We start from the raw sequence: 14,888 nt of genomic DNA, 5'->3' as shown, positions 1-14,888 counted from the left end.
CCTCGAGATGATACTCAGTAAACAATTGAGAGATTTTCCGAACTTCTTCCCAAAACTGTGTAATCACTGGGCAATGCCAAAAAATATGGGCAATAGTGCCTCTCTCCTTACCACATCTCCAACATTTATCTGATGTCTCTGGAAAAAAGGTATGCATTCGTGATGGAGTATAATACCAACGCATTAGTACTTTATAATTTAGTTCCTGTATCTTAACACACCTAGATGATTTCAAAGTCAAGTGTATTATTTTCTGACGTTGAGTCGGAGTGAAAGTTTGTCCGAGATCTCTTTCCCATTTATCCAAACTCACTATATCATTATCCTCCAAAGGAGAAATTAACAATGCATATATTTTGGAGATAATATGGGAGAGGGACTCCTTATTCTCGCAGTACTTTTTAAACTTAGTAAGTGGCCGATCAAAATCCTTAGCCGGTCCTAAGGTGTCCAAAAAATGTTTAACCTGTAGCGCCTGCCAGAGGGGTAGTTCATATTGTCCTCCTGGTTACATTAACATTTCTATTGATAGCCATTTTTTATATCTCAAGAAATGTAATGCCTGGAAACAACCCTTCTCTCTTAAATTTCTAAATATACCTGGTTCCATGCCAGGTGGGAATAGTGGGTTCCCTAGAATGGGAAATAGAGGAGATTTAACTGTTGAGATTCTGGGATTCCGCACTGCTCTAGTTCCCATCTGGAGCGTAGGTCCTACTAAGGGATGAGCTCTTAATATGGGAGGTATAGCTGTGCCGCACCACAAAGCTCTTACTTGTTGTTCCATAGCAACCCATCTTTTACTGTCTCTATGACGGCACCAATCCACAATTCTACCCAACTGGAATTGGTCCCTCAGGTCTGTGCGCTGCTCCGGTGCCCGTGGGGGGCTAGATGCACGTGCGCCCGGGGGGAAGGGCAGCGTAGTAGGCCTCAGGCCTAAACGGGGGGCCTGGTGCGGGGGCGGGAGCGGGTCGTCACTCACCACAGCGGAGGTCCGAACGGCAGCGCTGGATGGGAGAGGCATCCCGTCCTCCTCGGTGCCCGCGCGGCGGCCGCTCCGCTCACTGGAGACCGGGGATGAGGCCTGTAGCGTCTCCTCCGTCGTGGCCGGCGCCATCTTGGAAGGCCCTCCGGCCGGAGTATCCGGCGGCGAAAAGTATGCCCGGAGGCCGGCCGCGGGCCCCGGGGGGACGGCGGAGGGTCCCTTGGTGGCAGCAGAGCAGGTGGCCCTCGATCTGCCCATCGGATGGCGGCGGATTATCCCCCTATGTGCCGCTGGAGCTAGGCTGGTGGGAGAGTGAGCTTAGCAAGCTTCCATGCGGGTCCACTTCCGTTCACGCCCCCCGAGCACGAGTCATTTTCATTGATCTTTCTGTGAAATTCTTGGAGGAAAAAAAACTTTTCCAGAAAAAAATATATTTTTTCTGAGGACTTATTTTTTTCAGTTTATTATTTATTTATATTATATTTTTTGGATACATTTTTTTTCAGTTTTTCTGTTTTTTTTGGATTTTTTGCCAAATCTTAAATGGTCCTTTGTGCACTTTAAAAAGTTTGTTTGTGTGAAGATAATACAAGCTAGTCAGGCACTTTACGCACATAATTTACACTACAGCACGTCAGCACTTTTTTGCACAGTTGTTATTTTTTTTTTATTTATCTAAGTTCCAATCCAAGTTTTCCTGCAGATTTCTAATAATTTGTAAATTTTTTGCACTGTCATTTAGTAACACCAGCACCTGAGAAGGTTGAATATTTGTAACTTAGGTAGCATGCGATTTTCAACTTATAAATAGGAAGCGATTTCTTGCACTGTTATAGGAGAGCGCCGTAACTACCACTTTGTCATTATATCGTTTTCCCAACCAATCTAGTTGGGCCGTTTTTGGTAGTGGCAGCCTCCCTTCTTAACCACTTGCTTACTGGGCACTTAAACCCCCCTCCTGCCCAGACCAATTTTCAGCTTTCAGCGCTGATGCACTTTGAATGACAATTGCGCGGCCATACAACACTGTACCCAAATGAAATTTTTATCATTTTTTCCCACAAATAGAGCTTTCTTTTGGTGGTATTTAATTACAGCTGGGAGTTTTATGTTTTGCTAAACAAACAAAAAAAGATGCAAAAAAATAAAAAATAAAAAAATCATGTTTAATAGTTTGTTATAAAATTTTGCAAACAGGTCATTTTTCTCCTTCATTGAAATGCGTGGATGAGGCGGCACTGGTGGGCACTGATGGGCGGCACTGGTGGGCACTAATAGGCACAGTTAAGGTGACACTAATAGGCACAGATAAGGCAGTACTGATGGGCACAGATAAGGCGGCACTGATGGGCACTGATAGGTGGCACGGATGGGTGGCATGGATGGGTGGCACTAAGGGGCACTGATAGGTACCACTGATAGATGGGACTGATGGGCACCGATAGGTGGCACTGATAGGTGGCTCTGATAGGTGGCTCTGATAGGTGGCTCTGCTGGGCACTGATGGGCGGCACTGATGGGCACTAATGGGCACTGGTAGATGACACTGATGGGCACGGATATGTGGCACTGAGGTGCAGCAATGTTGAGGCAGATTGTGGGCACTGATAGGTGGCACTGTGGGCACTGATAGGTGGCACTGTGCGTGCTGATGTATGGCACTGTGGGCACTGATGTATGGCACTATGGACACTGATGGGTGGCACTTTATTAATGCTCTGGGGGTTACTGGCAGGGGGCAGGTGGGCACTGATACACTGGCCGTTATCGGGACTTATGTCCCGATCACGGCCGCTGGTGATCTGCTTTTTTTTTCTCTCCTCGCACTGTCAGCGCGAGGAGGAAAAATAGCCGATTACCGGCTCTGTTTTGTCACATGATCAGCTGTCATTGGCTGACAGCTGATCACGTGGTAAGGGGTCGGGATCGACCCCTTGCTCGGATCGGTGATCAGGCGAGTCTCATTGACTCGCCGATCACGGGGCGCGCAGGCCGTTCGTGCACGGGACGACGTCAATAGACGTAGTCCTGGCAAAGGAAAGGAGGTCTCAAGAGGTTAAAGTGTTTTCTTTGTTCTTTTTTATTTTTATTTTTTCTATCCAAAGTCTCCATAGCGCAAACCCTATCCCTCTTTCACTTTGGTTATTAGTTTATGGACATTATGTTTATTTGATTGTGTTTTTAGCACATAGAGACATTTATTGGTTTTACAGATCGTAAATTCTACACATACTATTTGGAGCCCAGCAGAGCAGTTGCTGAGTGAGGTAGCGCTTCAGAATATTTGTATTTTTTCATTCTATAGGAGTTGTTGGAGACTGGGGACATGCTACAGGAGGTGGTACATCATTATTCGAGGCTGGAGACATGGTATAGGAGTCATCAGAAGCATGCTTTAGGAGTTGTTGGGAATTGGTGACATGTTACAGGAGTTGTTGGAGACTGGAGACATGCTATAGGAGTTGTTGGAGACTTGGAACATGGTAGAGGAATTGTTGGAGACTGGGGACATGCTATAGGGGTTGTTGGAGACTGGGGACATAATATAGGAGTTGTTGAAGACTGGGGACATGATATCGGAGTTGTTGGAGACTTGGAACATGCTAGAGGAATTGTTGGAGACTGGGGACATGCTATAGGAGTTGTTTGAGACTTGGAACATGCTAGAGGAATTGTTAGAGACTGGGGACATGCTATAGGAATTGTTGGAGATGGGGGGGACATGCTAGAGCAGTGGATCTCAACCTGGGGGTTGGGACCCCCTTGATGGTCGAATGACGATTTGCTAGGGGTTACCGAATCCTAGGCTGTCCCTGGAGCATGTGGCTACCCAGCTGGGATGTTCCTGGAGACCGTTGCCACCCACTCAGCCTCTTCGTAGGTACCCATTCAGTTTACACCATGGCGGGGGGGGGGGGGGGGGGCAGAGACTAGAGGTCAGCTGACTGGTGAGGAATGTGAAGTGGGAGGGGCTGGAGGAGACCCTATTTTCTGATTTCGGCATAGGTGTCACTGCTACGAGAGACACCACAAGTCGGAGACACAACGAGTAACACTACCTATGATTACTGTTGCCATTAAAAGTTCCCACAGTTCTCAGATCAGCAGATGACCTTGATCAAGAGCACCTAAGTTGGCTGATTAGAACTCCCCCCAGCACTGCCACTGATCTCCCCCCCCCCCCCCCCGCCAAGCAGTAAGTGAAAGAATAAAAATAGAGAATACATGGAAGGGAGAGGAAAAGGGGGGGGGGGAACAAAGAAAAAGGGAGAGAACGAATAAGAGAACAAGAAATATGGCTAGAGAGAGGGATGGGGGGGGGAGAAAAGAAAATTACGATAGAGAGAGATAAAAGGGACAGAAAGGAGAACAAAGAAAGAGTGGTACATCCAAAATGTACCATAATGCCGCATACACACGACCGGACTTAGGTCCGACAGACTTTCGACGGAGTTCTGACGGAGTTCTGACAGAGTTCTGAAGGACTTTCCAAATGAACGGACTTGGCCACACACAAAGCACACCAAAGTCCGACGGATTCAAACGTGATGACGTACGACTGGACTAGAATAAGGAAGTTCATAGCCAGTAGCCAATAGCTGCCCTCGCATCGGTTTTTGTCCGTCGGACTAGCACACACACGAGCGGATTTCTCAGTAGGAACTGGGTCCGGCGGAGTTCTGTCGGAAAAATTTGAAACATGTTCAATTTCTAAAGTCTGTCAGACTTTTGCAAATCAAAAGTCCGCTGCAGCCCACACACGATCGAATGGTCCGCCGGAATCATTATGTCGGGCTTTTGATGTTGAATAGTCTGGTCGTGTGTACACGGCATAAGGGGTTTTACTACTGTACGAGTGGAAAGGGAGAGAGCGCTAAATGTTTTTGGGTTAGGGGTGCAAATTACTTGTCTTTTTTTTTTTTCCTTTTTTTTTCATAAAATATTTATTAGTTTTTCAAACAGTATGATAACAAGCTGAACTTAATGTACTAAGAAGGCACAGTACATATCGTTATCACAGACAATTAAAGTTAGAACATTTAAACAATTGAACATTTGAACAGAGCCTTGATTCAATGTTAGGACATAAGGTGAACTTGTGCCTACATCTCTGGCTTGAACCTAAAACAATTCCCCCTATATCCAAAAGAGTGGGTGTAGCTGTTCTTTTGAAAGCTCATCATTGCAGTAAGTGTTAAGGGGTGCCTCCTAAGGGGCAAGCCTTGTGCCTCGGGAGGATTCATTCGCTTATAAGTGTCAGTCTACCTCCCAGAGACCCATTGTAAGGCTGTGGGAGATTACATCAGCTGGGAGCGGGATGTAGAGGACAAGGAAAGAACTCGCCCAGCCAATGAGTATCAGTCAACCGTTCGTGGGGTATGGGTGTCTGTGTCAAAGGTAGCTTCCCTAGGAGGGGGAGTTATAGGGGTGTAAGGAAAAGAGGGGGGGGTAGAGAGGAAAGCGGAGATGGGGGGGAGGGGGGCAACAGGGGCATCTTCTCTCCGGTCTCCCCCAACTGCCTAGGCACAAGCACATGAGGGGAAACGACAAACCGTTCTGGCCTATATGATCTGAAATATATTGGGCAGTTTATGTCTAAACGGGATCTCTCTCCAGATCAAACGGGAGTTTGCTCGGAGGGTATAAGGATAATTGAGTTGGCCACGGGGTTAAGGCAGTCGTACTTTCGGAAACGTGTCCATCTATCCCATGTCTGCGCAAATTTGTGTGGGGAGTCTCTAGCAATATGAATGAGTTCCTCCATTTCTGCTATCTTCGCTACCCTATTTAACCAGTCATTTGTGGAGGGAATGTCGGGAGAGCCCCAATGGATTGGGACACAGAGCTTGGCGGCATTGAGTAGGTGCATGCTCAGAGATTTCATGTATGTGTGTGTTGGGACTGGAGTGTGGTGAAGGAACATGCGGGCTGGTGTATAGTCAATAGAGCTGTCGGTAATGATGCTGGATACTCTGTTTACCTGAATCCAGAAGGTCTGAATTCTGGGGAAGGACCACCAAATGTGTAGGAGAGACCCATCATTGTTACTTGTCTTGCCTTGGGTGCTGATAAACCACGCTACTAAAATAATTTTACTGTTAGGGGTCCCCACAACTTGAGAAATTTTATCAAGGGGTCATGGCACTAGAAAGGATGAGAACCACTGTGCTAGAGGAATTGTTGGAGACTGGGGACATGCTATAGGAGTTGTTGGACACTGGGGACATGCTATAGGCGTTGTTGGACACTGGAGACATGCTATAGGCATTGTTGGAGACTGGAGACATGCTATAGGCGTTGTTGGAGACTGGGGACATGCTAGAGGAATTGTTGCAGACTGGGGACATGCTATAGGTGTTGGTGGGGACTGAGGACATGCTATGGGAGTTTTTGTGGCTGGCAGCCAATTCTCCTCAACCACCCCAGGTGAACCTGTTCTTGTATTCCATGTTTTGATGTACAGTGCCTTGCGAAAGTATTCGGCCCCCTTGAACTTTTCAACCTTTTGCCACATTTCAGGCTTCAAATATAAAGATATAAAATTTTAATTTTTTGTGAAGAATCACCAACAAGTGGGACACAATTGTGAAGTGGAACGATATCTATTGGATAATTTAAACTTTTTTAGCAAATAAAAAACTGAAAAGTGATGCGTGCAAAATTATTCGGCCCCTTTACTTTCAGTGCAGCAAACTCACTTCAGAAGTTCAGCGAGGATCTCTGAATGATTCAATGTTGTCCTAAATGACTGATGGTGATAAATAGAATCCACCTGTGTGTAATAAAGTCTCTGTATAAATGCACCTGCTCTGTGATAGTCTCAGGGTTCTGTTGAAAGCGCAGAGAGCATCATGAAGACCAAGGAACACACCAGGCAGGTCTGTAATACTGTTGTGGAGAAGTTTAAAGCCATATTTGGATACAAAAAGATTTCCCAAGCTTTAAACATCCCAAGGAGCACTGTGCAAGTGATCATTTTGAAATGGAAGGAGTATTAGACCACTGCAAATCTACCAAGACCTGGCCGTCCCTCTAAACTTTCAGCTCAGACAAGGAGAAGACTGATCAGAGATGCAGCCAAGAGGCCCATGATCACTCTGGATGAACTGCAGAGAACTACAGCTGAGGTGGGAGAGTCTGTCCATAGGACAACAATCAGTCGTACACTGCACAAATCTGGCCTTTATGGAAGAGTGGCAAGAAGAAAGCCATTTCTCAAAGATATCCATAAAAAGTCTCATCTAAAGTTTGCCACAAGCCACCTGGGAGACACACCAAACATGTGGAAGAAGGTGTTCTGGTCAGATGAAGCCAAAATCTAACTTTTTGCCCACAATGCAAAACGATATGTTTGGCGTAAAAGCAACACAGCTCATCACCCTCAACACACCATCCCTACTGTCAAACATGGTGGTGGCAGCATCATGGTTTGGGCCTGCTTTTCTTCAGCAGGGACAGGGAAGATGGTTAAAATTGAGGGGAAGATGGATGCAGCCAAATACAGGACCATTCTGGATGAAAACCTGTTGGAGTCTGCAAAAGACCTGAAACTGAGACGGAGATTTATTTTCCAACAAGACAATGATCCCAAACATACAGCAAAATCTACAAAGGAATGGTTCACAAATAAACGTATCCAGGTGTTAGAATGGCCAAGTCAAAGTCCAGACCTGAATCCAATCGAGAATCTGTCGAAAGAGCTGAAAACTGCTGTTCACAAACGCTCTCCATCCAACCTCACTGAGCTTGAGCTGTTTTGCAAGGAAGAATGGGCAAGAATTTCAGTCTCTCGATGTGCAAAACTGATAGAGACATACCCCAAGCGACTTACAGCTGTAATCGCCGCAAAAGGTGGCTCTACAAAGTATTAACGCAAGGGGGTCGAATAATTTTGCACACCCCACTTTTAATTTTTTTATTAGTTAAAAAGGTTTCAAAAATCCAATAGATTTCTTTCCACTTCACAATTGTGTCCCACTTGTTGGTGATTCTTCACAAAAAATAAAAATTTTATATCTTTATGTTTGAAGCCTGAAATGTGGCAAAAGGTTGAAAAGTTCAAGGGGGCCGAATACTTTCACAAGGCACTGTATATGTTTGTTTTTTTCTGCTTGTTCTTGTGGTATTCAGATTGGATAACAACAGCCAGCTTGCAGAGTACCATCATGGCTCCAATTCTGGGGCCAACTACCCACAATCTCTTTAGACTTGACAACTGGTTAAATAAAAATTTGATATCGCCATGCTACAAGAAAAACATATAACGGAGAGTGGCCTCCCACAATTATGCAAATTCTGGGTTGGGGAGGTAATAGGATTGTTGATGACAGGAGGGTGGCCATCTTAATACTTAAATCCTTCCAACTCATCATTAAATCAATACAAATTGACATAATGAGGAGCAAACTCAGAGTTCAGTGACTATATGTTTTACAATGTTTATGCTCCAAAGTCCACTATAGAGGCTTTTTTTGCCAAAAGGTCACAGCATGGGTTGCCCGTGAAATTATTGATTTTAAGATAGTGGGTGGTGATAAAATGCAGTTGTTTCTGAGGTTGAAGAAAATCCTTTAAAACGCTCACAGCCTTACCCTCTACCCACATCCCCATCTCCAGTAGCAATGCTATAAGAAAACCTCTCCTTTTTTGTTTCACTATAAAAAGACCCTTCATAGACTTTGTGGCCATACTTACCCCAACACCACCCACACAGATGACCACTCTTACAAACAACATCACATTAATCTGCCAGGGACCTTGGTAAACTTCATCACCATCCATACCCAATTTTTGCCATCCCAACCTACAGCTCCACACACATCCGACACGGCCCTTAACACCTAACAAGAATGTGTTGCCATTCTTACCCTCAACATTCTCTTCTTCCAAGTGTCTGTGGCCACCTCTACCCACATATCAATCTCCACTTTCAATTCTGTAAGAAAACTCCTCCTTGCATGATGTCTTGGGATTTTATTTTTACTATAGGGATTACTTAAAAAGTCTCTGAGCACGATTACCTACCTAGGTTCTGAGGCCACCCTTACCCCAACACCATCTACACCTATAACCATTCTTACCAACACCATCACTTTCATCTGGCAAGGATCTGTGAGAAGCCTTAGCTTCATTGCCACCCAAACCTAACCTTTTGCCATCCTTACCCACATCTGACACAGCCCTCAACCCCCTCACCTAACAAGAAGGTGTTGGCCACTCTTACCCTCAACGTTCTCATCTTCCAAGTTTCTGTGGCCACCTCTACCCTGAATGGTTGAAAAGGCCCTTATACACTGAGGTCAATGGGCAAGTCTTCAGCATCCTCACCTACCATGGCCTGTGCATCCTCCTTCAACCCAGCCTCAGCACTTTTACCTACCAAGGCTCTGTGGACACCCTTTACCCCCAACACCATCCACACCTGTGACCACTCTTTCCCACAACATCCCTCTCATCTGACACGGCTCTCAACACCCTCACCTAATATGAATGTGTTGGCCACTCTTACCCTCAACATTTTCATCTTCAAAGTTCAATCTACCTCTACCCTGAGGATCTCTCATATCGGTTCCTTTCACACCCGGTCCAACTGCCTCTATCTTTATGCCTACCATTATGACTATATTAAGGTATATAACTATTTTATTTTTACTATGAGGTAAAGGTTTCAGCATCCTCACCTACCTAGGCTTGTGGCCTTCCCTACCCCAACCTTAGCACTTTTACCTACATAGGCTTGGTGGACACCCCTACCTCAACACCATCTACACCTATGACCACTCTTTCCAACAACATTACTCTCATTTGACACGGCCTTCAACACCCTCACCTAACAAGAATGTGCTGCCACTCTTACCCTCAACATTCTCTTCTTCCAAGTTCAATCTACCTCTACCCTGAGCATCTCTCATACCAGTTCCTTTCACTGCCTCTACCTTTAGGTCACCGATAACCTCTGCCTTCATCTTTAGGCCTACCAATAGGACTATATTCAGGTATATAACTAATTTACTTTTACAATGTGGGTCAAACGGCAAGTCTTTAGCATCCTCGCCTGCCTTGGCTTGTGGCCTCCCCTACCACAACCTCAGTACTGTTACCTACCTAGGCTCTGCAGACACCCTTTAGCCCAACACCATCCAGACCTGTGACCACTCTTTCCCAAGACATCACTCTCATCACACAATGCCAATTTATCTCTTCCCTGATCATCTCTCATACTGGTTCCTTTTACAAATAGTCCATCTGCCTTTAATCACCTATACCTCTGCCTCCACCTTTTCTTAAACCTAAGCTTACCATTATGACTATATTCATTTACACAACAAACTGACTTTTATAATTGGGTCAAAAGGCATGGCTTCAGTATCCTGAGCTATCTAGGGTTGTGGCCGTCCCTATTCCAAAGCCATCCACATCTATGACCACCCTTACCATCCAACCAGCCCTCCCCTGGAAAGTCTGCGTGTCAGCCTTACCCTGAACACCATTCGTGACCTGTTTCTAGCCTTACCCTCAACCCGAACCTCACCTGCCAAGCCTCTGTGGCCAATCTTAATGTTAACACCACCCACATTTGAAAATGTTCTTAGCATCATCACTTCTCTAGATGGGGGAGGGGTTGGGCTGATGGCTTTACAGCTGAATCCTATTAGACCCTACAAGACCATAGTGCACCCACATTACAGGCCATGTACAGAGATGTCTTGGGGGAAGGGGACCACCTACCAGCTTAGAATGAGGCCTATATCTATTTTTTATAAGCTCCTGATATTGGAAATCTGAACTATATTGAGAGGTAGGGTACTGTCATGTTTTCATAAAGCTATGTACAACACCCTGCTGGCCTTTTCCACCAGCCAAGATATGACTGCATTGAATAGAGAGACACAGAGACCCAGTGATGACATGGGGGGGGGGGGGGGGGGGCTAAGGTAAGGTATGTAATATGAGCACAGAAAGATTTTATTTAAAATTATAATTAACATATTATTGAAAGGGGTGAGGCAGGGAAGACAAAATAGAAGCAGATTAACCACTTGGCGCCCATACTATGTCTATTGACGTCATGGGCTTTCGGTGGTTATATCTTAATGATGCCTGAGGCCACAGACATCATTCAGATATCAGCGTTTTCAGCCGGCGTTTCCCTGCACCATAAGAATGATCATAGTGGCTGTTCCGCCGCTTGATCGTTTCTTACGGGCGGCGGGAGGGGACGCCCCCCGCCCTCGCGCCGCCCTCCGGTGCTTGTACCGACTCACCGCTTACATCGGTGAGTCGGTGACAGGATCCGCCGGCCCCCGCCAGTTACCATAGAGATTTCCGGTGGACCAGATCGTCCCCGGAGTCTCTATGATCGTTCGGAGGCCGGGCGCGATGTTATGACATCACGCCCAGCCTCGGTATTCAAATTAACGGCGCCGATTTGGCAGGGAAGCCAGGATCGTTTTTTTTTGTTTTTTTTTATTTTATTCTTCCCAGCCTAGAGGTGAGATATGGGGTCTTATTGACCCCATATCTCACTGTAAATATGTCAGATTGTGCCATATTCCTATTACAAGGGATGTTTACATTCCTTGTAATAGGAATAAAAGTCATACATTTTTTTTTTAAGTGTCAAACTAAAAAAATAAAAATAAAATTAACAATATAAAAAAAAAAAAAAAAAAGTAAAGCGCCCCTGCCCCCGTGAGCTCGCACACAGAAGCGAACACATACGTAAGTCCCGCCCACATATGAAAACAGTGTTCAAACCACACATGTGAGGTATCGCTGCGAACGTTAGAGCGAGAGCAATAATTCTAGCTCTAGACCTCCTCCGTAACCCAAAACATGTAACCAGTAAAAAAATTTAAAGCGTCGCCTATGGGGATTTTTAAATACCAAAGTTTGGCGCCATTCCATGAGCGCGTGCAATTTTGAAGCGTGACATGTTGGGTATCTATTTACTTGGCGTATCCTCCTCTTTCACTTTATGCAAAAAAATTGGGCTAACTTTAATGTTTTGTTTTTTTTAAGCATGAAACTGTTTTTTTTCTGAAAAAAACGTGTTCGAAAAATTGCTGTGCAAATACCGTGCGAGATAAAAAGCAACAACCGCCATTGTATTCTCTAGGGTCTTTGCTAAAAAAACATATATAATGTTTGGGGGTTCTATGTAATTTTCTAGCAAAAAAATTAGGAATTTTACATGTAGGAGAGAAATGTCAGAATTGGCCTGGGTTAAACTTCAGCTTTAACTTCCAGTTTGGGTGTCACCTGGGAAAGGAAGTGAGGAGAAATCTCCCTAATGGAGCATCGGATAGAAGTAAAAAACCGAAGGGTTTCTTATATTTCCCTATGCTATCCAAAACTAAAAATACAATTTAAGTATTTAGGCTATGATTGGCATTAAACAAATTGGTAAGAGCAGATAAAACATACAGACAATGTATATTTATACCTTTGCCCCAGAGAAGACGTAGTCCCTTCCTTATAATTCCAGAATCGTTCCACAGCCGCAATATAGAACGTCCTTGTGATAGCATCACTTGAGTGGAGGAGAACGAAGAGCTGAAGAAGAACCAGGGACCCCATTGAGGATCTTCTCATTCCCGGAGGTCTCTTTGCATTCGCTGAATAAGTTGATATCATTCTTGAAAACTTTTCTGAAAAGGAAGGAAATCTCACATCAGGAAACCAAGGGTGTGGCGTGTGCTGCACTGCCCTTTGATGCCCTATTGCTAATAAGGAAAATTGGCACTGGTGTAAAACAAAAAGTGACACGGCTATTGTAGTCTGTGCTTAACTATAGGAAGCTGACAAAAGAAAAATTCAATGGTGGACGACCTAAGATGAGAAATGTCTTTAATAGACAAGGTCACAACCTGCTTCTAAAAATGCCCACTTCCTCTTTACAGAAAATGTACATAGTTTACATCCCTAGTGTCTAACCTGTGGCCAGAAAGCTGTACTTCCTTAGAATGTCTCCAGCCTCCGACAACGCCTATAGCATGTCCCCAATCTCCAACAACTCCTACATTATGTCCCCAGTCTCCAACAACTCCTATATTATGTCCCCAGTCTCCAAAACCTGCTATAGTATGTCCCCAGTCTCCAATACCTCCTATAGTATGTCCCCAGTCTCCAACAACTCCTATAGCATCTCCCCAGTCTCCAACAATTCCTCTAGTATGTTCCCAGTCTCCAACAATTGCTCTATCATGTTCCCAGTCTCCAACAATTCCTCTTGTATAAAATCAATAATGATCCTGCGCAAGTAAAATATGTAATAGTAAATATATAAAGTGCTACATTGCTATTACACATTTTACTTGCGCAGGATTATTATTGATTTTATTTAGATTTTTGGTATTATGCAGTGGCGGCTGGTGAGGTTTTAAGATGGGGGGGGGCGCAAGACCACGCCCTCAGATTTGGCCCCTCACACTTCTCACAAGCCACACCCCTTATCGACTCAACATCATATACCAGGCTGCACATTATACACTGGGCTCTGCACATCATATACCAGGCTGCACATTATACACAGGGCTCTATTAACCACTTGCTTACTGGGCACTTAAACACCCTTCCTGCCCAGACCAATTTTCAGCTTTCGGTGCTCTCACACTTTGAATGACAATTACTCAGTCATGCAACACTGTACCCAAATTAATTTTTTGTCCTTTTTTTCCCACAAATAGAGCTTTCTTTTGGTGGTATTTGATCACCTCTGCGGTTTTTATTTTTTGCGCTATAAATGAAAAAAGACCAAAAATTTTGAAAAAAAACGCATATTTCTTTGTTTCTGTGACAGAATTATGCAAATTATTAATTTTTCTTCATACATTTTGGACACAATTTATACTGCTACATATCTTTGGTAAAAATAACCCAAATTAGTGGATATTATTTGGTCTTTGTGAAAGTTAGAGACTCTACAATCTGTGGTGCGAATCGCACAAAATTGATTACATCTGATGTACTGTTGGACTATCTCGCTTCTTGTGACCCGAACAAGTCAGGAAAGTACAAATACCCCCCAAATGACCCCTTTTTGGAAAGTAGACATTCCAAGGTATTTAGTAAGAGGCATAGTGAGCTTTTTGATGTTGTCATTTTTTTCCCACAATTCTTTGCAAAATTAAGATTTTTCATTTTTTTTTTCCTCCACAAAATTGTCATTGTAATAGGTTATTTCTCTCACATGGCATGTGTATACCACAAATGACACCCCCCAAAAAATTCTGCTACTCCTCCTGAGTATTACAATACCACATGTGTGGGACTTTTTCACAGCCTGGCCACATAGAGAGGCCCAACATGCAGGGAGCGCCATCACGTGTTCTAGGAACATAAATTACACATCTAACTTGACAATTTATTACACTTTTGAAGCACCAGGACAATGACACGTGACACTGATGAAAGATGGCACTGATACGTGGCAATGATGACACTTATACGTGGCACTGATGACAGATGGCACTAATATGTGGCACTGATGACAGATGGCACTAATATGTGGCACTGATGACACGTGGCACTTATACGTGGCACTGATGACATGTGGCACTGAAGACACGTGGCACTAATACGTGGCACTAATGACAGATGGCACTAATACGTGGCACTAATACGTGGCACTGATGACAGATGGCACTAATACGTGGCACTAATACGTGCCACCAATGACAGATGGCACTAATACATGGCACCGATGACGCGTGACACTGATGACAGATGGCACTGATACATGGCACTGATGACAGATGGCACTAATAAGTGGCACTGATGACAGATGGCACTATGTGGCACTGATGACACGTGGCACTGATGACAGATGGCACTTATACGTGGCACTGATGACAGATGGCACTGGGGACAAATGGCACTGACAACAGGTGGCACTGGG

At 44.5% G+C, this 14,888-nt stretch overlaps 1 protein-coding gene across 1 annotated transcript in view; it reads right to left on the bottom strand.

Annotated features, from left to right (window-relative positions):
- F8 (coagulation factor VIII) overlaps window positions 1-13,040 on the bottom strand; it is a 278,437-nt gene extending 265,397 nt beyond the window's left edge. Inside the window, exon 1 of the mRNA XM_077465186.1 lies at window positions 12,435-13,040. Within this exon, the coding sequence (XP_077321312.1) occupies window positions 12,435-12,625 (191 nt within the window). The 5' untranslated portion in view covers window positions 12,626-13,040. The remainder of the gene's footprint in view (window positions 1-12,434) is intronic.
- Between the last annotated feature and the right edge of the window lie 1,848 nt (window positions 13,041-14,888).

Source organism: Lithobates pipiens, unplaced genomic scaffold, assembly GCF_037356315.1.
Source record: "Lithobates pipiens isolate NorthernLeopardFrog02 unplaced genomic scaffold, aLitPip1_a1.2 Scaffold_1, whole genome shotgun sequence".
Taxonomy (NCBI): Eukaryota; Metazoa; Chordata; class Amphibia; order Anura; family Ranidae; genus Lithobates; species Lithobates pipiens.
Note: the sequence above shows the minus strand (reverse complement) of the source record. Positions and strands in the feature narration are given on the sequence as shown.